This window comes from Bos mutus, chromosome 12 (genome assembly GCF_027580195.1).
Source record: "Bos mutus isolate GX-2022 chromosome 12, NWIPB_WYAK_1.1, whole genome shotgun sequence".
Lineage (NCBI taxonomy): Eukaryota > Metazoa > Chordata > Mammalia > Artiodactyla > Bovidae > Bos > Bos mutus.
Window position 1 is genome coordinate 73,056,831 of NC_091628.1, and position 22,240 is coordinate 73,079,070.

At 46.9% G+C, this 22,240-nt stretch overlaps 1 protein-coding gene across 1 annotated transcript in view; it reads right to left on the bottom strand.

The window, feature by feature from the left end:
• Positions 1 to 22,240, bottom strand: part of MYO16 (myosin XVI) — a 390,818-nt gene that overhangs the window by 79,655 nt on the left and 288,923 nt on the right. The window contains 1 exon segment of the mRNA XM_070380864.1: positions 19,084 to 19,186. Within this exon segment, the coding sequence (XP_070236965.1) occupies positions 19,084 to 19,186 (103 nt within the window).

Below are 22,240 nucleotides of genomic sequence, written 5' to 3' on the forward strand. Positions count from 1 at the left end.
CCAGAGATCAAACCAGTCAAGCCTATGGAAATCAACCTGGAATATTCCTTGGAAGTACTGATGCTGAAGCTGAAGTTCCAATACTTTGGCCACCTGATGCGAACAGCCAACTCTTTAGAAAAGACCCTGATGCTGGAAATGATTGAGGGCAGGAGGAGAAGGGGACGACAGAGGATGAGGTGGTTGGATGGCATCACTGACTCCATGGACATGAGTTTGAGCAAACTCAGGGAGATAGTGAAGGACAGGGAAGCCTGGCGTGCTGCAATCCAATGGGGTTGCAAAGAGTCTGACATGACTTGGCGACTGAACAACAACAGTCTTTCCATCTAGCTCTCCTGTAGGCCAGTTTGCTGTGTTCATGAAACAGTTTTGCAAGAGATTGAGACCTAAATCTTGCATTACAGCAGTTGAGCTAGCTCTTTGAACGGGCAGGGAAAGCCCTCTCCACTCTCCTGTTTCTGAGGCTCCTGGTTGACTAGATGTCCTCCTTCATTTACTTTTCTTTTTGTTGGTTGAAGTACGAGGCAGGCACTTGAGTGGGTGGCCACAGAGAATTGGTACTTTTCTCCCCATTGTATTGCCATTCTGTCTCCCCAGTTATTTTCCATAATTCATAGTGTTTTTTTTTTTTTTCTTCCCAACTGCTGACTTATTTTGGCAGTCAACAGGAAGAACAGTTGGTACTGTCTGTGAGCACCACGGAGCAAATCTGTGAGACAGGCACTCGGTGCGGGGCGGGGGGGGGGCATGTCATCTTCTGTTCATTGTCGATTGTGGAATGTAACTCACTGTGGATGTATGTGTGCTAAGTCGCTTCAGTCATGCCTGGCTCTTTCTGACCCCATGGATTGTAACCTGCCAGCCTCCTCTGTCCATGGGATTCTCCAGGCAAAAATACTGGAGTGGGTTTCCATGCCCTCCTCCAGGGGATCTTCCAGACCCAGAGATCAAACCCATATCTCTTATTTCTCCTACACTGGCAGGGACTTCCCTGGTGGCTCAGATGGTAAAGAATCTGCCTGTGATGCAGGAGACCTGGGTTTGATCCCTGGGTTAGGAAGATACCTGGAGAAGAGAATGGCTACCCATTCCAGTATTCTTGCTTCAAGAACTCCATGGACAGAGGAGCCTGGCAGGCAGGCTACAGTCCCTGGAGTCACAAAGACTTGGACATGACTGAGAAACTAATACTTTCGCTTTACCACTAGCGCCACCTGGGAAGCCCATGTGACTCACGATAGGAAACTAAATCCGCAAAGCAAAATCTATGCAGACTTGGATTCTGAAACAAAACTCTCAAAGCATTATAGGTAGCGATGCTATACAGCAGGCAGCCTCAGTATGACCACTGCAGGGTGCTCGCCATGGGGGAGCCCTCAGAGTGGAAATGCAAGGGCTGGAATATAGTTCTTCTCCCTTAATTCAGTGGAGACCATGGGTGGGAAGAGAGCTGGGTAGGATGGTGAAGATCTCTTCTAGTGATATTTCTAACAGCCACTCCAAAAATTCCAAGTAGGTGGATCTTGAGAACTTTGCTAGATTTGAGGATACAAAAAAAATTTCCAGGGATGATGGGAAAAGATGAAAGTGGAACAGGAACACTAGGCAAGGAGCAGAAAACGACAAATAGGCTTGAGTGGAGAGGCAGGAGGGAGGAGGCCACGCCTGTCCCTGCTGGCCACACTGGGAGGCACATCCCAGGGAAAGCAGAGACACTTTCCTGTGAACATGGGGCATACACTGGGAAACTGAAGAGGAGGCCATCTAACTTTGTACCAATTATTCTGGAAATGTATGAAGTTCCAGAAAGTAAGAAAGAGAAAAACAAGTATCATATATGAACACATATATGTGGAATCTAGAAAAAATGGGACAGCTGAGTCTATTTGCAGGGCAAGAATAGAGACACAGACGTAGAGAGATGTGGAGGCCGGGTGGGGAAGGCGGGGTGGGGTGAACTGGGAGGCTAGGATTGACATATATGCACTTCCAGGTGTGAAACAGGTCATCATGGGAAGCTGCTGTATAGCACAGAGAGCTCAGCTCGGGGCTCTGTGATGACCTGGAGGGGTAGGATGGTGGGGTAGGGAGTCCCAAGAGGGAGTGGAAATATGTATGCATAACGCCGATTCAGTTCATTGTACAGCAGAAACTAACACGACATTGGAAGGCAACTATAGCCCAATTAAAAAAGCAAGAAAAGCCTGGCTTGAGAATGGATTGTTGGGCATGGTTTTGGCAGGACACTATAATGGGATCAATGATTCAGGTTTGGAAGGTTCCACAGCTGCTGCTTGTCCGTTGGCTGATTTCCATTTGTCCTGGGCCCCGCCTTCAGGAGTGGATTTTTGATGCCTGTTTCTTCCCTTCTGGTAGGGCTTGCATGACCTTCATCTGCTTTCCCAGAGTAGCCGATGAATGACCCTTAGATTCTCTCAGCATGCTGCAGTAGGTATTCACCACTGCACGTGGATATTTACATTTCCAGAAGAATGTGAAGAAATACTCCTGAACTTCACAAGTGGTAGGGTTGTGAGGAAGGTGACCGATTAGAAACAGAAGATGAGGAATTGTGAAGTCCTGGTAAAAGATGAGTCAGAGAAACAGATGATAATGTCTTCCAGGATGAAAAGAAGGTATGATGAACACCGAACACATAAGCCAGGACTGGAAGTCATTCAGCAAGTTGGAAATAAGACCTGGGACTCAGTAGGTGATAAGAATAAATGATGCAGGGACTAAATGAAAAAGACAGAAGACAGAAGGTTGGGCACGATGATGTAGCTATTTAGCTGATCCTTCTCTTCCTGGATAGCTCAGTTGGTAAAGAATCTGTCTGCAATGTAGGAGACCCTGGTTGAATTCCTGGGTCGGGAAGATCCCCTGGAGAAGGGAAAGGCTACCCACTCCAGTATTCTGGCCTGGAGAATTCCATGGGGTCGCAAAGAGTCGGACATGACCGAGCGACTTTCACTTTCACTTTGTCCTCTACCGCGGGCTTTCCAGGTGGCCCTACTGTCTACCGTCCGTGGAGTCTTGAGGAATTGGACGTGACTGAGCGACTTCACTTTCACGTTTCACTTTCATGCATTGGAGAAGGAAATGGCAACCCACTCCAGTGTTCTTGCCTGGAGAATCCCAGGGATGGGGGAGCCTGGTGGGCTGCCGTCTATGGGGTCTCACACAGTGGGACACGACTGAAGCGACTTAGCAGCAGCAGTGGTAAAGAATCTGCCTGCCAATGCAGGTAGATGTAAGAGACGTGGGTTCCGTCTCTGAGTTAAGAAGGTCCCCTGAGGAGGGCAGGGCAGGCCACTCCAGTATTCTTGCCTGGAGAATCCCATGGACAGAAGAGTCTGGCAGGCCACAGTCCATGGGGTCGCAAGGGTCGGACATGACTGACCAACTAAACCACCACCACCACCATCCAATAGGCAGATTCATTCAGTCATTCTTTATTTTTATTGTTTAACCACATGACTTATCTATGGGTTGCTTATGTCTGGAGATGCTCATTGAAATTTTTGCCTTCTTATACTGTTCATGGAGTTCTCATGGCAAGAATATTGGAGTGGTTTGCCATTTCTTGCCTCCAGATTGAAGGCAAAAGAAGAGGGCAGTAGAGGATGAGACAGATGGATAGCATCACTGGCTCATCACCAACTCAATGGACCTGAACTTGGGGAAACTCCGGGATAGTGAGGGACAGGGACACCTGTCCATGGGGTCGCAAACGGACACCACTTAGTGACTGAACAACAACTAAACTTGTTAGCATTTGCTTGGCTATGCTGGCTGAGGGAGCTTTCCCCAAGACAGCAAATTGAGAATAGGGCCATGGTTGTGATAAGCAGGACATTATGAACAGAACCACACGGTATAACTGAGAAAAAAAAAAAGAGCATCTTATTTGTTGACACCATGCTAGGATATGTGGCCTAGATGGTAAAGAATCCACCTGCAACGCAGGAGACTCGAGTTTAGTCCCTGGGTCGGGCCTGGAGAAGGGAATGGCTACCCACTCCACTATTCTTGCCTGGAGAATCCCAAGGACAGAGGAGCCTGGCGGACTACATCCATGGGGTCGCAAAGAGTCGGACATGACTGATAGAGTAACATTTTCACTTTCACTATGATAAGATATAAGAACTTAATGAAGCATTACTGAATGTACTAAACATGTAGTCATTTCAAAGAGACTGTAAAATAAAATATCCCAAATTTTATTCTTCAAAAATATGAAACAGATTCACCCCAAAAATGTTTCTTTCTCCTTAAAAATGAAATTAGCCATTTAGTAGTATTTCAGATTCCTTCTTCAGAAATTATTCCGAATAATACATTTTAGTCCTTAAGGCCTCGGCTCTCAATGATACCAAGGATTACTGTTGCTGTTTGGTCACTCAGTCATGTCCAGCTCTTTTGTGACCGCATGGACTCTAGCCCACCAGGCTCCTCTGTCCATGGGATTTCCCAGGGACGAATACTGGAGGGGCTTGCCATTCCCTTCTCCAGGGGATCTTCTGACGCAGGGATCCAACCTTTTTCTCCTACATTGCAGGTGAATTCTTTACGGCTGAGCTACCAAGGATCTATACTAAGGATTAGTAGGACATAAATCAAGGAACCTATCTTCATCAGGAAAACCCAGACAAGATCCCTGCGTTTTCAGGCATTTACCTTGTCTATTAATGACACCGACAAGGAGAAAAGTGTTGGTCATTTTGATTTCGTTTGCGTGCTGAATTCATACACATTTACTCTGAAATCAGTGCCTTGGTACGCTGTATCAAATCCAGTAAATTAAGATTCATCTGAATGAGACCAAATGTCGGGAGCACCTCCACTCTTGACTTTGGTTGCATTCTCTTCTAAAAAGCTGTTCTCACAACCAGAGAAAAGGAGAGCCTGACACGTTCTCCCTCCCAGCCCTCCCCATGTACACCCTGGAGGCAGCGTGTTCCTATCTGAGACGAAAACCTTAATGTCATCCTGACTCCTGTAAAGTAAGCCATCTGTGAGTAGAGTCATCGCTATTTTTATTAGAAAACCATTAGGTGTTTTTTTTCTTTCTTGAAGGGACAGATTTTAAAAGATGAAACAAAATTGTCATTGATGACTTTGAGAGTTTCAACGACTGATACAGTTTTTAGGGGTTTTTCAGGGATGCAGGCTACGGAAACAGAGACAAGGCTGGATGGGCGGTTGCCATGCAGCGCAGGTGGCCTGGAGGCTGCGCTAGAGATGCTGAGGGCATCTGCGAGGTCCCTACCCTGCCTCCCTGTCCTCATCCTCAACTCTGACTGTCACTTCCAACCAGAGAGGCAGACACGGAGGGCTGCCCTTCTTGGAAAGAGGAGAGGGTCCCACACTTCCTGCTTCCGTGGCCTCACTTTTTCAGGGGCGTCCTTCAACACTTCACCACCCTTTCTGCATCACTGGCCTCACCTTTTTAGGGACATTCCCCCATCCGATCACCCCTTGCTGTTTGGAAGATCGTGGGCAAAACTACCTTCAGAAAAGCCATCTGTGAATTAGAGTCACCACTGTTTTTATTAGAAAACCATTAGGGCTTTTGTTTTTGTTTTCTGAAGTGACAGATTTTAAAAGATTAAACAAAATTGTCATTGATGACTTCAAACGTTTCAATTACTGATACAGTTTTGAATGTATCTTTCTAAACACCAGTCTCATTATGTTCTGTTGTGGTTCAGTCACCCAGTCATGTTCGACTCTTTGCGACCCCATGGACTGCAGCATACCAGGCCTCCCTGTCCCTCACCATCTCCTGAAGCTTGCCCAAGTTCATGTCCATTGCATCTATGCTTAAAATTATTTAGTAGCAGGTCATAATTTCCAAGATCATGCTCAAACTCTCTTGAAATGTTTATTAGACTTTCTATAGTACAAGATCCTTTTCCAATGCAATTGAGTTGATTCTCAAATTATATCATCTTTCTTATTGTTTCTAAATAGGAACATTTTTCTCCTTCTGGCTTAACATATAACACTGTATTTTTCTTCATCTCTCTCTCTAAATCATCTGCTAGAATGGCTCCTATTCATCCTTCAAAACCCAGATGGCTTCATGAACTCTCAGCCTAGTGGGTACTTTATAATAATGAATCATTAAAGTCATATATCTATGTCAGTAATGTACCTTGTAGATATCTCTATCTTCTAATGTACCTTCTAGAGATATCTCTACAGTGGAAGGCCACTGAATTCCCATTTTTGTCATTATTGGAATACCTGTTGGAATGTTCAACTTGACTGTGAAATATTTGTGGGCTAGGATACTGTTGGAAAAATATAAAGGGCACAATTTACACATATTAGGTGAAGGAAAGCAGATGGCATGACAAAATGGAAAAAACAGAATTTCAAAGAAAATGATTTTAATGGATAGTAGCTACAATGTTAGCTAAGATTTTTAAAATTATTTATTTCAAATAATTGAATCTTAAAAAAAATAAATCCATTTACACTATGCGAATGCATTCATTTAAGAAAAAAATGTGTCTAATGCAGCTGGAGAAACAGATGTTCCATGTCATATTTCTGGCGCCATCACATTCTGGTATAAGATAACTGTATCCAAAATCTAGGACTCCATCCTCTAATTCTTTACCTGCCCTTGGCTCACCTTGCCACTGCCTCCAGTCTGTTAACACCCTAGAAACCTTTCCCTGATTTTGTATTGCCTGTAAGCTAAAACGCATGCTTTGGGGTTTGGCATTCAAACGCCCTCATAATATGATCTTTATTAATCTCTGATGGCCTAACACTTTTTACTCCTCTAAAAGAGACGTTATTGACTTGAGATTCTAACTCCCCACGCACTGAGGGCAGAAACCCACGGGAGCCTTGTGTCAAGGGCCCGCAGCAGCTGAGCAGTGTTCTTAGTGAACGATGTCACCGCTGTGGCCACTTTTCCGTACGTGCCATCCCTGTATATCTGTGTCTGCGATTACTGGCAGCTTTTTGTTAATAGTTAGCACAGGTTAGATCTGACTGAGAAGGAGTTTACTGTGGGGGCTGATATTTTTGCTGCAAAATGCTGTACCCTTGTTATTATAGATAAAAAATTACTCTTTGAAATTTTTAATCTCCTTGGCTCTAAAAACACTAGCATTATTCAAATACAAACTTCCCACATAAAGGCAAGATATATAAAATCATAGCTGGGTTAAAAGTAGTCAACTTCTTTCACTGTGATGTTGGAATTTAAAGTGCCCTCCCAATGTCAACCTGTTCAGTTTTCAAAACAGCTTTATTGACAACGACAAGGACAACACACTGTCTTATGTGTTTTGATGTCTGTGCCTCTCTCCCATCAGACTTGTTCCTCTCCCTGCTGATCTGAGAATGTCACTGCGCTCCTGTAAAACAGTTCTTCTCCTTTTCACCATGCAAAGCACTTTCTGTACCTACCAGGTAGTCTCTTCAAGACAGAAACAGTCCCCCACGAACGCCTACATTCGCACTTGCACGCTATGAACAGACCTTCACACGTTCCCGGCTATTTGTCATTTTCCATAGGACTTAGGTGCATTGTGTATTGTATCTTTCCTGGATTTCCTCTCTTACGTTTGTTCACCCACTTATCCTACCATCTGTCTTATCTGTCTCTTCACTCATCATTCATCCATCCTCCTATCCACCCCTCCCTCCCTCTTTACATCCAGCCCTCTATCCCTCCCTCCCTCCATCACCCCGTTCATAAATCACACATTTGTCAAGGGCTTTCCTAGTACCAGGCCCTGTGCCAGGCTCTAGACCACAAGGATGAATGGAATATGTCTTACACTCTCAGGAAGCTCAGTGAAACAACCACTTAACTAAAAGCCATCTCCTCCAGGCTGAATTCACATATTTCCCCTATTTACTTCTTTTTAAAAACATTTTTTCTTTTGGGGTAAGAAATGGATTTATTCGGGTTCAGAGAGAAGCACACTCCACAGACAGAGCGTGGGCCATTGCAGAGGGTGAGCGCAGCCCTGTTTACTTCTTTGGTCTGTTACATTTCTACAGAAGATCACTGTTTTATGAATTTATACTTATTATTAGTATTTCCATATTTTACATTTTCATGGTGGCTAATACAGATATCCTAAAGTTCAGTCTGGCTCTGATTGCACTTTAAAACATCACCAAAGGATACATTTGTGCTAAACATAAGTTCTTTTCTCTTTTTTATAAACAGACCGTTCTTGAATTTTAACTTTAACACAGAAAAGATAATTACAGCCACACACTCTAATAAGTACTGTATCTTCTGGTATTTGAAGAAGGTGGTTTGGCTTGAATTACATGTAATTACAGATTAAGAAAAATTAATTACTCTCACTCAGAATCCTATGACCTGTATAGCAAGCAGTGATGAATAAAAACCACTATTTTGAGCTTATGAGTGAATTATGTACCACGTGACCCTTTGTATTATTTCATTATGGAAATCATACCAATCTGGTCAAGAGTGCTCAAAACATATCTCTTCCTCCCAGAGCGACACTTTGTGAAAAGCAAACCAAAGCCAAACCCAAACAAGGTTGATTAGCTCCAAAAAAGTGCACTGGTAAGTTAACGGATCCTCTCAGGGAGCACCTTTACTCTGTCTTTTTAACAAAAGGGCCTTGAATGTCAATAACAGTTACGCTGCCCCGTGGAATGAGGTTATAAATGATTAACAGCAGCATAAACACAATCACAGCCGTTGTCCCCACTGCGGTGTGGACACAAACTCGAGAGCCCTGCCACCACCAGCACTCTCCATGTTACTGCCACTGTGTGCCCTGATGTTGGCTTTACTGCTAAAGACGCGCATCTTCATGAGCCTGTGTCCTCATCATCTGGTCTTATATTCTTCTTTGAGAGTATTTTAGTGTGTTAGTCACTCAGCCGTGTCCAGCTCTTTGCAACTCCATAGACTGTAGCCTGCCAGGCTCCTCTGGCCGTGGGATTCTCCAGGCAAGAATGCCATAGTGGGTTGTCATTCCCTTCTCCAGGGGATCTTCCTGACCCAGGGATTGAACGTGGGTCTCCCGCATTGCTGGCAGGTTCTTTACTGTCTGAGCCACCAGGAAAGCCTTCTAAGATATTTTTAAAAGATTACCTAGGCTTCCTAATTTTACAAATATTTCTTCTGTGGTTCATTCATATTTGCTTTGCAACTCACCTATGTTTATTTTGTGAACTGTCTTCTGCTTTCAATGCCTATGGGGCCAGGTCTTTCCATCTTTTTTTCAGTATGATTTTTACTGGAATTTAGCTGATTTACAGCATTGTGTTAGTTTCAGATGTACAGAAACGTGAATCCGTTATACACACACATGGGGGTTTCCCAGGTGGCGCTAGTGGTAAAGAACCCGCCTGCCAACGCAGGAGACATCAGGGACTCAGGTGTGATCCCTGGGTTGGGAAGATCCCCTGGAGGAGGGCATGGCAGCCCACTCCATTGTTCTTGCCTGGAGAATCCCATGGACTGAGGAGCCTGGCCGGCTACAATCCACAGGGTCGCAAAAGGTCAGACACGACTGAAGTGACTTAGTGCATAAACACACACACACATATGCCCACTCTTTAGATCTTTTCCCCATATAGGTCATTCTGGAGTGTTGAGTCCCCCGTGCTATGCCTTATTACTTTTCTATTTATATATAGTAATGTGTATATATCAATCCCAATCTCCCGATTTATCCCTTCCCCTCCACTTCCACCCTGGTCACCCGAAGTGTGCTTTCTACATCTGTGACGCTATTTCTGTGTTGTAAAGAAGTTCATTTGCACCATTTTTCTTTGAGGTTTCCCATGTAAGCAATATCATATGGTCTTTTCCGTCTTTCAGAGCTCCACACTTATTCTGTGCAGCAAATTCACACTTGGACATAAGAGTATGAGCGTATTCCTGACCCAAACTGATGTGCTGGTTTTAAAAGAGTGTTCACTCTTTGAGTCAATAAAAGGTCACATGCTTGTTGACTGAAGGTCCCTGTGAGGGCCTATCCCTTCTCTGCCTCAGCCGCCCTCTGTGTCCACCTGCCCTGCTCTGTCTCATGTGGGTTACTACCTAAGGCTTGTTGCCTCGCTCCCCAGACCTAGATTTGCTTTCCAGTAATGTTTTTTTTTCCTTCTCATGTTTGAAGCCTGAATTGGATCACGGTGACACTCTCCTTAAAGCTCAATGGCTTCACACTGAACTTAAGTAGGACGCTGAGCTTTGCTCCCATAAGTCCCTAGGGCTCTGGACCCCATGTCCCTCTAAGCATCCATTCTGAAGGGCGATTCTGCCCCAGAGGGTGACACTGGTTCATAATGGGCAAAACCCCTTAGCTATGACAAGGTTGTGGTATACAAAAGGTGCTTAATAAGGGCCTGCTGAATGACTACATCATTCCAGGTGGCGCAGTGGGAAAGAATCTGCCTGCCAATGCAGGAGATGCAAGAGACCCAAGTTTGATCCCTGGCTAGGGAAGATGCCCTGGAGGAGGAAATGGCAACCCACTCCAGTACTCTTGCCTGAAGAATCCCATGGACAGAGGAGCCTGGCGGGCTCCAGTGCGTGGGGTCGCACAGAGTTGGACAAGACTGAGCATGCACACAGCACACGGAGGACTGATGGAGAAAAGACGGACCTCGGGAGGGCGTAGGCACAACCCCCGCTCTCCCAGCAGCAGTAAGCCGGAGCCGGACCGACCCGGGAAGGTGAGCCTCGAGGGGCCGCAAAACCCCGTAACAGCGGAGGGACTCTGTACCCCCTGCCCCAGTCCTAGTGCCTCGTCCATTGTCCTTCCCGGGGAGCGGGATTGACAGGCGAAGAGCAGAGGCTGAGAAACATGGCCTCACAGGGGGGCGCTTTCCCCCTCACGGCTGGGGCTTGGGGCTCTTCTCGGGGGCCGCCCTCCCGGGGGGCAGCACGCCCGCCCCACGCGCTACTTCCGGCCCAGCCCGTGCCTCGCCGCGCGCTACTTCCGGCCCAGCCCGTCGGCCCAGCCCGTGCCCCGCCAGCCTTCGCGTTTCAGCCTGGACTCGGTGGCTGTGGGTGTGCCCTTCAGGTCCCCGCCCACCTGACCCCGGGGCCCCCGGATGGCTTGCAGGACCCTAACTGGTAGCTCTGTGTGGGTTTTCTGCTCACGGTCCACTTCCCCGTTCCCCTCGTGAGGGGCACAGGCCGTTCCTCCCCAAGATGGCGGCACCCCTGCCTGTGTGACCACGGGACACACACAAAGTGCGGCTCAGCAGTGGAGCTGACTCGCTCCCCCGACAGACCTGGAGTCAGCGGAGAGGGGGCTGAGTGCTCAGACGTGAAAAACCGGGTTCGCAGGGGGCATCGCCGGCTCTCGCTTAGCAGTGGTTGAGTGCCAGACACTACTACCCTGTGCTTTCTGCCTAAAGAGGCTGAGAGGGAAAACGTAGAGTCGCTTTAAAAGAGAGACGAGCACACGGAACGGCAAGACTCGACTGCGCATGCTTCCATTTTCAAAGGGCGCTTGGGGTGAGGAGGAGATTCGTTCATTCAGCCATTCAACAAACACAAGCCGAGTGTCTGTTCTGACCAGACCCCTGGCGGTGTGATTGTGAAACACACACAACACACACGTGTGTGTGTGTGAAAATATGTAAAAAAAAAAAAAAAGAGACGTAGTATCTGTCCTCAGAGTATAAAGGGATACACACTGACCAAGAATCAAACATCTATAATGTTATTTTTAAAAACCGAGTGAATACACACCAAGCATCCGGGGTAATTATCTATAGGTAGTTCAGTCAGTGATGGGTGTGATCTATATTGTCTTCTTCCTCTATGTTTCAGATTTCTTACAAAGATCGAACCCTTTGTAACAAAATCACAATCACATATGTGTGTATATGAATGTGTTTAGAACCTGAGAAAAATGGAAATAAATATATGTGCACATATACAGTAATTCCCAGTCATAATGCACACAGTACTAAGAGATACTCTTAGATACCTATTTTTTATTATGCTCAACAGTAATGATGCCTGAGAAAGAGGAAGAACATGAGAGAAAGAGTAGTTTTATAGGCTATTTTCTAGCTTGTACTTGTGGTTGATTTACGAAGTGCTCCTCCAGTAATAAAACAAAGGCTATAAACCATTAATTTATTGTACTAATAAGAGCCAAGGGCCCTAATACAATTGTCTCGTCTTCGAAGACGTAAAGAAAGTGGAGCATGCTTAAAACTTGAACAGTTCCTTGCTCTTACTTTTATTATCTTTTCTCTACTGGACTATTTTAGATTAATGAAATAATAAATCCTTCATCCAACTGATTTTATTTAATGTTATGGTAAAATGTTAATCTTGCAATTCTCAGTACTGTCAGAGTGAATCCTTGCGAGGCCATATATTTCAGAAAGACACGCAGTGGAATCTAGGCCATGCCTTACGCGGGAGGATGTGGAGGATGAAGCCTGCCTCAGAGGAAGGTGATGCAGAAAACAATGGCTGCGATTGCTCTGGTAGCGAATAAGTGCAAACAGGGCGAGTAGACGTCACTGAGCCTGGGGTTCGCTTCCTGCTCGTTCTTTCGGGGTCTCTTTTTTCTTCCTTAAACTACATTTAAAAAATGTTTTACTAGCCCCAAGCAGCACTGGGACGACCAGAGGGATGGTATGGGGAGGGAGGAGGGAGGAGGGTTCAGGATGGGGAACACATGTATACCTGTGGCGGATTCATTTTGATATTTGGCAAAACTAATACAATTATGTGAAGTTTAAAAATAAAATAAAATTAAAAAACTTTTACTGGAGTTTAGTTGCTTTAAATGTCGTGTCAGCTTCTGCTGTGCAGCAGTGTGCCTCTACTGTGCATATACATGTATCCCCTCTTTTTTGGATTTTCTCCCCATTTAGGTCGCCACAGAGCGCCGAGGAGAGTCCCCTGCGGTACACAGTAGGTTCTCATTAGTCATCTGGTTTACACATTGCTGTTGTTTAGTCCCTCAGTCGTGCCTGACTCTCTGACCCCACGGACTGTAGCCCACCAGGCTCCTCTGTCCGTGGGATTCTCCAGGAAAGAATACTGGAGTGGGTTGCCAGGCCCACCTCCAGGGGATCTTCCCGACCCAGGGATCAAATCCGGGTCCTCCGCATTGCAGGCAGATTCTTTACTTCCCGTCTGTGCCACCTTAGCAAGTCATCGGGAGCCCTCTTGTGTCTGACTCCCCATCCTCACAGTGTTAGGGAAAGCAGGAAGTCTCCCTGAGGTTGTCATCTCAGCTTCTCTTTCCATGATGTCCTGTGACAGATGCGCACGGAACACCTTTGCTCGTCCACGAGGCTCCCCTCACCCCAGAGTCCCAGAACTGTCTGGAAGGACAGTAAAAGCCATCCCTGTGGAAGCCTTGCTAAGCAGGGGGCTGCCCGGTGCCCCTGAACAGAGAGATCCATTTCTCTCTTCATCACCCTCCAGATGGCTTGAAAATGAATATAGCATTCAAAGAACTACACAGAAGACAGCATCCCCTACCCAGTTGATTCATATAAAATGTGTGAAAATCAGACGATACCACTTATTTTTCCACTTAGTTTCAGAAGTTTCCCCCTCTACGGAAGTGACAGCATGGCTACAGCAGGCCTGCCCGTCGCTGGTGTATGGCTGTGAAAATCGGGCAGAAAGGGTTTGATAAATGAACACAGACTGGAGGGATTATTTTTAAAGGTAACTTTTAAAGTGGGACCGAATTAAAAATATATATATATTTAAATAAATGAAATACCTGAATAATTTTTAAAAGTACTAGATAGTAGAAAGTTAATAACTAGTAGCTTCATTTAACTTATTTTCAAAATGGTTTGATTTTTTTTACCCCCCACAAAAGAAGCAATCCACAGACCTTTTGTTTCATGAAGAAAAATACCTCTGGTGAGACACAAAACTGTCCTGGAATTCAGTCCTGTAGAGTGTATTCGAATCGTTTCAGGAAACTTCAATTGCTTTTTGAGCAACTTACTTAAATTCTGCTTTGAAATAAGGATAAAGCTCGTCCAGCGTGTTTTTAAAATTTGTCATTTCATGCACATGAACGAGAAACCGCCAAGCACTGATGCCTTTCTAGCCTCACAATTTCCCTTCACTTCTCATCAAGTTAAAACTACCTTCTATTAAGGCAGTGATGCTGATAATGCACAGGAAGCAATGGCAGGACTGAGTCTGCCCAAACTTGTGGTGACCAGCTCAAATGCTGTGAAGATTCCTTGGAGAAGTAAGGGCTGGTGGTGTGAACTATCCAGCAGGCTAATTGCTCTTTCAGAAACAAAAGTGCTTTAGAAAAAGCACTGTCTGTGTGACTTAGAATTCTTTCATACATGCTTAAAATAATTAAATTGGCCCCATGCAATATTCCACTTAAGCTGTATTTAGGTAGTGATTACAAATTCTAAACATCATCTTTAATTACAGAAGTAATCCACGAATTCATTTCACCTTCTAAATATAGACATACACTAAAATTCCATTTGACTCTCATCTCGAAACCATCCTTCAAATACCAGTGCTCTTAGGTTTCTGTGAATTATTCCAGATTTTAAAGGTTCGTATATGTCTGTGTATGTGAGTGAGTGCTTAGCCTCTAAGTCGTATCTGCCTCTTTGCGACTCTGGACTGTAGCCCGCCAGGCTCCTCTGTCCACTGGATTCTCCAGGCTAGAATACTGGAGTGGGTTGCCATGCCCTCCTCCAGGGGATCTTCCCAACGCAGGGATCGAACCCGAGTCTCTTACATCTCCTGCGCTGCCAGGCGGTTCTTTACCACCATGCCACTTGAGAAGCCCACGTCTGCGTATATAGAGTCGTTTGGTGGTTTCTTATCGATAAAGACTCATTGACTGGCTGGGCAAGTGTGCACCAAGCACCTGCCTGTGAGACGCCCTTGCTGGAGACACGCAGTCCACAGGGCGGACACGGCCTCCGCAGCGCGCTTGCTCCACTGCTGGGGGACAGACAGGCAGCGGCGCAGCAGAAGACGGGCTGGGTGACCTCAGGAGCGAGGACAAGGCCTGGCCACCCGCCTGCTGGCGGTGCTGCCACTTGGTTCAGCAGGACGGGTCTCCGCCTGCCTCTGCCCACGGGGTCAAGGCGAGGTGAGCACTCCCAGGGTGGCACCTGGACCGTGGATGCTGGCCAGCCCTGCGGCATCCCTGGGTGCCTGGAGCAGCCAGGTCTCCACTCTCAGACTAGAACGGACATTACACACGGGACAGCACCAAACATTTCCTCCCTTGAGCCCAGTTCCTCTGCTTCTCCCTTTTCTCCTTCTCCTCCTTTTTCCTTAAGTCAGGACCCAGCCTCCCAAAGCCGTGGCTGTAGAAGGGTCAGGGGGCTGACGCTCACTTAAGAAAGATTCCAATCAGAACTGGCAGCAACAGCAAGCAGCCAGCGTGTTTTATCTCCATCTACCGGGTGCATGAGAAACGGGAAAAAAAGACACTAACCACGGGAAGCAATCTGCTAGGCTCATCAAGGAAGCTCCCAGTGCCTCTGATCAAAGCCCTGGTCTGGAAGCATAATCTGTGCCTTTCAAGTTGTGTCGTCTGAGTAAAGGGACTTTCAGTGGCTACATTAAAAGATACAGATCGGAGCGAGTGCAGCGGAAAGAACCCGCCACCGAAGAGCCGGGTCTGGTCCCGGCAAAGGGCCTTCCGGCCCAGACGAAATATTCACCCCACCTTGCATTTTGATCAGGAATCTGATCTCTACGGCGACTTCCTCATGTCTGCAGTGAGGTTATTCCTGTTCCCTGCCTCCTTTCTTTCTTCTGCATGGCATTGTTAGCTATCAGGGTTAACTTGGATAGAGCAAAGCAAAATAATAAAAACACCCTCGGAGTTGTTGTAACAGACTTCCAGGATGAGAGGAATCATTATTGGTGAGACTTCAGAAATTCCAAGGCCTCGAATACTGACTGGAAACCCACGGCTACATGAACAGTAAACAGCACCCGCGGATCACTAAACAAACGCACAGCACCGAAGGAAAGACAACTCTCTCTCCTCGTGTGCAACAGAAGCAGACCCCAGGGTTCAGTAGCGCGTACGGAATTGCTCTAATGTGCAAAAGAACAGGAGCGATGGAGCTACAGCCCCCATGCTGATGCGGTGAAGGTTTCCTGCATGGGTTGTGATGGCTGTCGGGGAGAGAGGAAGTGATCTCACAGGATCCTCAAGACCCACGGGAGCCACGAGAAAAGACCCGCTTTTCAGTTCAGAGAACAGAATTTCTCGCTAACACTCCGCGCAGATTCACACAGCCAAGGATGACTCCAGTCTCTTCCTGTTCGAGCATCACTTCTAAGTGCAATGGAAGAGAACAGCCATCAGTTTCATGCTAACCACTCGGAGCCAGAGGACGCACAAGGGCTGCTTCATGGAAAATATGTTGGCCTCTTAGCAATCTGTGGACCATGGTGCCTGAACAAAACCGCCCATTAGGACCTGCTGCTGCTTCAAACATTTCTTACTTAATCCTCGTCCTTGTTCACCTCCCACAAGAGACTGGTAACAACTCTGCCTGTAACTTTCAACGCATTTCAAACAAACACTTTACTTCTGAAACTGAGGGGTCTGGCTTTCTAGGTAAGTTTTTTTTTTTTTTTTTTTCCGATCATTTGCCTTCGGACTAGTACAAGAGTGAAATAGGAATACACTTTATTTCTCTAGAGTCAATAATTCGTCTTATAGCATAGAGAATATGAAAGGTTACATCTTAGAGAAGCTGAAGAAAGCCACCTTTCCTAACTATTCAAGATGGAACGCATAAGCAAATACGATCTGCAAATGAATACGTTTCTTCTTTTCTTTGGCCTCCTTTAGGAGAAAAAAAAAAAAAAAAAAGCCAAGGAAAATAAATTAGTGTAATGAAATGGGAACTCTTCCCCGTGTTTTATTTTGATGTACTTTTTCAAAGGCCCAGTGTGTGTGTGGTTCAGCGTCACACCATACCCAGCGGCAAAGTCAAAAGTGTCCTAGCACACGTAGGGGAAGGGACAGCTGCCTGGCTGCCCTGGGTTGTCCCCTCCCTCCTCGTTTGACCCCAGACTCCAATCAGGTGTCTTGGAGGACCGAAGGCTGGTCAGGTGTTATGGTTCCTGCCAGTCCCTCTCTCAGTGGAAGAATCTTCCCAGATCCCTCAACAACTCAACATTCTTTCTCAACAGTAATAAAGTACATCATTCTTATCTATGTTTGTTAAAGAGTAAAATGCAACAAAATGCAACAGGAAAATCTTTGTGTTCTGCATTCACTTCTGTTCAGTTGTTGTTCAGTTGCTCAGTCGTGTCTGACTCTCTGCGACCCCATGGACTGCAGCATGCCAGGCCTCCCTGTCCATCACCAATTCCTGGAGTTTACTCCAAAACTCATGTCTGTTGAGTCGGTGATGCCACCCAACCATCTCGTCCTCTGTCGTCCCCTTCTCTTGCCCTCTGTCTTTCCCCAGACACTGGCTTAAAGTTCTGAGAGTGAGTCAGCACGCCAGCCCCACGTCTGATGCCGCTGAGTCCTGCGTGGCTCGCTGACTTCACTCTCTGTTAGCAACTCCTCCTTCCTCCTCCTTTTTTATCCTGTCTTTTGGCACGGATGTGCATCTGTGCCTACTACAGGCTGTGTGCGCGTCCTCCTTCAGACCGCTATTTAAAGTTCAACTCCGTTATTAGTTAAAAAAGGGAAAGAACAGGAGAAAGGATAATAAAGAAAGTGCTTGGGTGGCACCGACAATTAAACCGTTACTCATCCATGCTAAAATGCTGGGTTCCTGGTTCTTCGTCATAGACGGCTGAGGATGCTGGTGTCAACCCAGGGCTCAACACCTGCCTTACCCACCCTGTCTTCCCCTTTAAGACACACCAGCAAGTCTGCACCTCCTCTTCGTGCCATTTCTGCACTAAAGCACCCTTTTTTGGCCTCATCAACCATCATATATTTTCCCTCGGAGGCACTATATCTCCCTATCATTTTTGAAAGATGAGACTTATGTCTGCTTTCCCGTAATTGTTCTGTTTTGCCGAAACTGCTGCTGCTGCTGCTGCTGCTAAGTCGCTTCAGTTGTGTCCGACTCTGTGTGACCCCATAGACGGCAGCCCACCAGGCTCCTCTGTCCCTGGGATTCTCCAAGCAAGAATACTGGAGTGGGTTGCCATTTCCTTCTCCAATGCATGAAAGGGAAACGTGAAAGTCAAGTTGCTCAGTCATGTCTGACTTTTAGCGACCCCATGGACTGCAGCCTACCAGGCTCCTCCACCCGTGGGATTTTCCAGGCAAGAGTACTGGAGTGGGGTGCCATTGCCTTCTCCGTTTGCTGAAACTACTGGCTACCAAACTCTCTGCCTCCTGTGCAGGTTCCGATGTTTTATAGCTAGAAACTTGCAGGAGTTCCTGGTGTCAAGGACCCTGATTCCCATCATTGCTCAGTTTTGTTTCTCAGTTCTTTTACATCTCACATTCCTCTTCCTGGCACTACTCACGGCAGTCTTCTGAGTTGCTTCAGGGATTAAACAAAATCCAGGCTGCGCCACTGGGTTTCTGAAGAGCACTTCCCTGCTCTTCATCTCCTGTTCCTTCCTCCTCCGGAAGCATGGCTACCACCCCAGGGAACCCTGGGCTCTGTCAACCACCCCTGTTTTGGTTCCTCTGACTTCTCCCCTTTTAGACACTCCAGAAGGCTCTGCTGCCTATGTTGGGGTCTGAGATGCAGGCAAACTCCATCCTGAACTCTTCCCCGAGTCATGAACATTGGCTCCGGGCTTCCTTCATCCTGTGTTTGCTGATGAAATTGGTGAATCAGGGCTGCTGTGTGTTCAGGGACTACGCTTGCCATCTCTCTTTGCCAAACACATCCCAGCACTTTGGTTTTGCTGGTGAGTCTCAGGCAGCGGCAACCCACTCTAATATTCTTGCCCGGAGCATCCCATGGACAGAGGAGCCTGATGGGCTACAGTCCACAGGGTCAGACACAACTGAAGCGGCTGAGCACACACACACACACTTGGGCAGCTCCTGCAATGACTCAGCTCACCTACTGGCAACCCTGACCTGCTCTGGTAGGAGCTTGGGAGTCACCCACCTGCCACCCTGGTAACGGGCAGTGCTTCAGGGCCAGCCGGCACCTCTCCTCGGCGGGCAGTGTCCTCTCGTTGCCAGGGAGGGTCTCGGCCAAGGGCCTGTACCTGCAAAAAGCAGCAGGGACAGGAAAGCCATGAGCGAACCGGTCAAGCAAACGACTTTTCTCAGCAGCATTGCCTTTGCTGTCCAGTTTTTAAATCCTTCCCCTTTCCTACTGTGTCCTCTGTGCCCTCACACCTCTGTGTGTCGTGAATTTCACCCTGGATCACTTGGAACGGCCCTTGTCCTTTACATGGATGTGATTTTAAAAGGAACCAAATATACTTCTCAGTCCTCTAATGTACCTTTAATATTACCAGGAGAGATGCAAACCATTTATCAAAAGCGCGTTCGAAGAGAAAAAATACGAATTTATTAGTTCTCATTTAGATTTTTAGAATACTCTTAAAATACACCCTTTAACATATTCCAGCATTCTTTATCAATGTTTGAGACTGAATCTAGATGAAGTTAGAATCTATAATAAAGGCAGACCAAAGCGCCCAGAAGTCTTATTTAAATGAGAGGTAGAGAAGTGCCCTCCCCACAGAGTAGAGATTGAGTGCTTTAAATCTTCTAGAGAGACCGTTTATTTTTGGAAAATTCTTCCAAATAATTAAATTTCACTCTCTGGTTGAAATTCATGGCTATATAAAGTTTTCCTCTGGGTTTCTTAAAAAAAAAAAAATGTCTTTAAAGATTATATGACCCATAAAAAAAAAAAAAAGGTGCAAAGGCATTTAACCCGACATGCGAGCAACACAGCATGAGGAGAAAGGGGAGGGGAGGGGCGGGGAGGGTGAGCACAGGAGGAAGGAGAGAAGCACAGGGGCTGCATCTTGGTGTTTATAATCCTCACACTGGGCCACCCTGGGAACTTACTGCCGATCAGTAAGTCACTGCAATTCTGTCAGTTTCTGTGGAACATCTTAGCTTTCCATCTAAAGTTTGTTGCAGCAAATCTGGCATCTTCTACAATGTGCTCTGCTTCCCGAGGGAAGCAGTGAATTCCCTGCACCCTTGGCCGCCCACCCTCCCACCCGAGCACTGACAGGGCTGGATGTGTCCTGCTGGCGGTCACGTGTGCATGCTCGGTCACCCAGTTGTGTCTGATGCTTCGCTACCCCGTGGACTGTAGCCCACCAGGCTCCTCTGCGGATTCTCCAGGCAAGGATACTGGAGTGGATGGCCATGCCCTCCTCCAGGGGATCTTCCTGCCCCAGGGGTTGAACCCATGTCTCTCCTGCATTGGCAGGTGGATTCTTTACCCCTAGAGCCACCTGGGAAGCCCCACTGGCAGCCACACCACTTCTTCATTTCTGCAAGTACAGAAGAGAAATGAGGTGTCCATTGTGTGGGGTCAGGGGTTGGGGGCAGTGCAGCAGGAACTATGGATCTGGGGCACAGCATAAACCCTGAGAAGATACACCAGTGTGACCTTTTCAACAGCAGACTTTTGTTTCCTCTCTAAAATCCTTTTAGCGCTGTCCCCCACAACTCACCATTTTATCTGCCCTGGATTGAGCATCGTCATCGTCCTGCTAGCCATGAGTCAGGCAAAATAAATATGGCAGCATCAGCAACATCCCTTCCCTCTCAACCCTAGATTTTCCTCATGTATTAACTCAGGGTACAGAAGGGAGTAAAAATAGCAGCAGAGACTGAACATGCATTTGGAGCGCCAGAGGCGAGGCTCTGAAAGCTCTCGCTCATTGTTTTGATCACACCGAATGGTCTAAGACGATCTGTGGATGATATTCAGTGATTATTATTTTTTTTTTGATAAGAGGCAAGAATATGCTTTCCTACCCAGTAGGCACTAGACTTGGTATCTGCTGTATTTATTTTTTAAGCTGGTCTTATTGTGGTTGCTGCAGAAGAGAGTCTTTCCAGGCTGGCACAGAGCAGAGGAAGCAGGGATAACAGAGGTTGTGTGTGGGGGCTTGGGAAGCAGGAGGAAGCTGCAGGGGGCAGTGGAGGGACCACCTGAAGGTGATGGGCATTCCCCAGAGATGCTGGCATATGACCTGAGGGCATCAGTGGGCAAAAAGGGATGATGCGTTACCACGTTCGAGGGGTTCAAAGGTGATACCTAACATAATTGTATAATGTTTCTGAATAGGAAAGAAACTGGACTGGGGACCTAAACCCAGATTCAGGTTTCAGCTTTGCAGCGATTTGCTGTGAGGTCCTTGGCAAGACACCGAGCAGGAATTCTCCCCCCTCTCGGTACTGCACCTGCGTGCTTCTCAGGATGTGACACAAATTCTGTGTTGTGCTGTAAAGGTGAATTTACTTTTTATCTGTCCCTGAAGAGTGTGATCTTCCCCAGGGCACTGGGTTGTCTCTGTACATTGCATGGTGTCTACAGAATTGTCTATGTGTGGAGAAAGTAACTCGTGGGTTGGCCAGAAAGTTCTTTGAGGTTTTCCCATGAGGTGGTATGGAAAAATCCACAGGAGCTTTGTGAGCAACCCGATCAAGGATGGGAGGCCAAGAAGCTGGGCTGGAGGAGTGGAGGACAGGGAAGAACATTTCTCGGGCACCGAACAAGTGCCAGGAATTTTCACCTGCTGCTTCCCACGCTCCTTGAAGGTGCAGCACGTCTGGATGACTACCCTCTTTCAACAGTGAGAAGCTGATGGTCACAGAAATGAAATCCCTTGCCCAAGTTGACATGGATGATGTTGAATTGTGTCCCCCTCACCGACCCTCCGCTGCCCGGAATAGATAGATGGCTCAGTGGGTAAAGAGTCTACCTGCAATGCAGGAGACACAGGAGACACGGGTCCAGTTCCTGGGTCAGGAAGATCCCCTGGAGAAGGAAATGGCAACCCACTCCAGCATTCTGGCCTGGGGAATCCCATGGACAGAGGAGCCTGGCGGGCTGGTTGCAAAGAGTCAGAGACCACTGATGACCAAGCACAGCACAGGGGATACACAGATGTGACCTGATTTGGAAATAAAGGCTTGAATGAAGCAATGCAGTTAGAATGACGTCAGCAGGCAGGGCCTGAATCCCACAGGACTGGTGTCCTGACAAGAGGCAGAAATGCTGTGTGAAGACAGAGCCACAGGGAAGACACCACTTGGCGAGGGAGGCGGGAGTGGGGTGATGC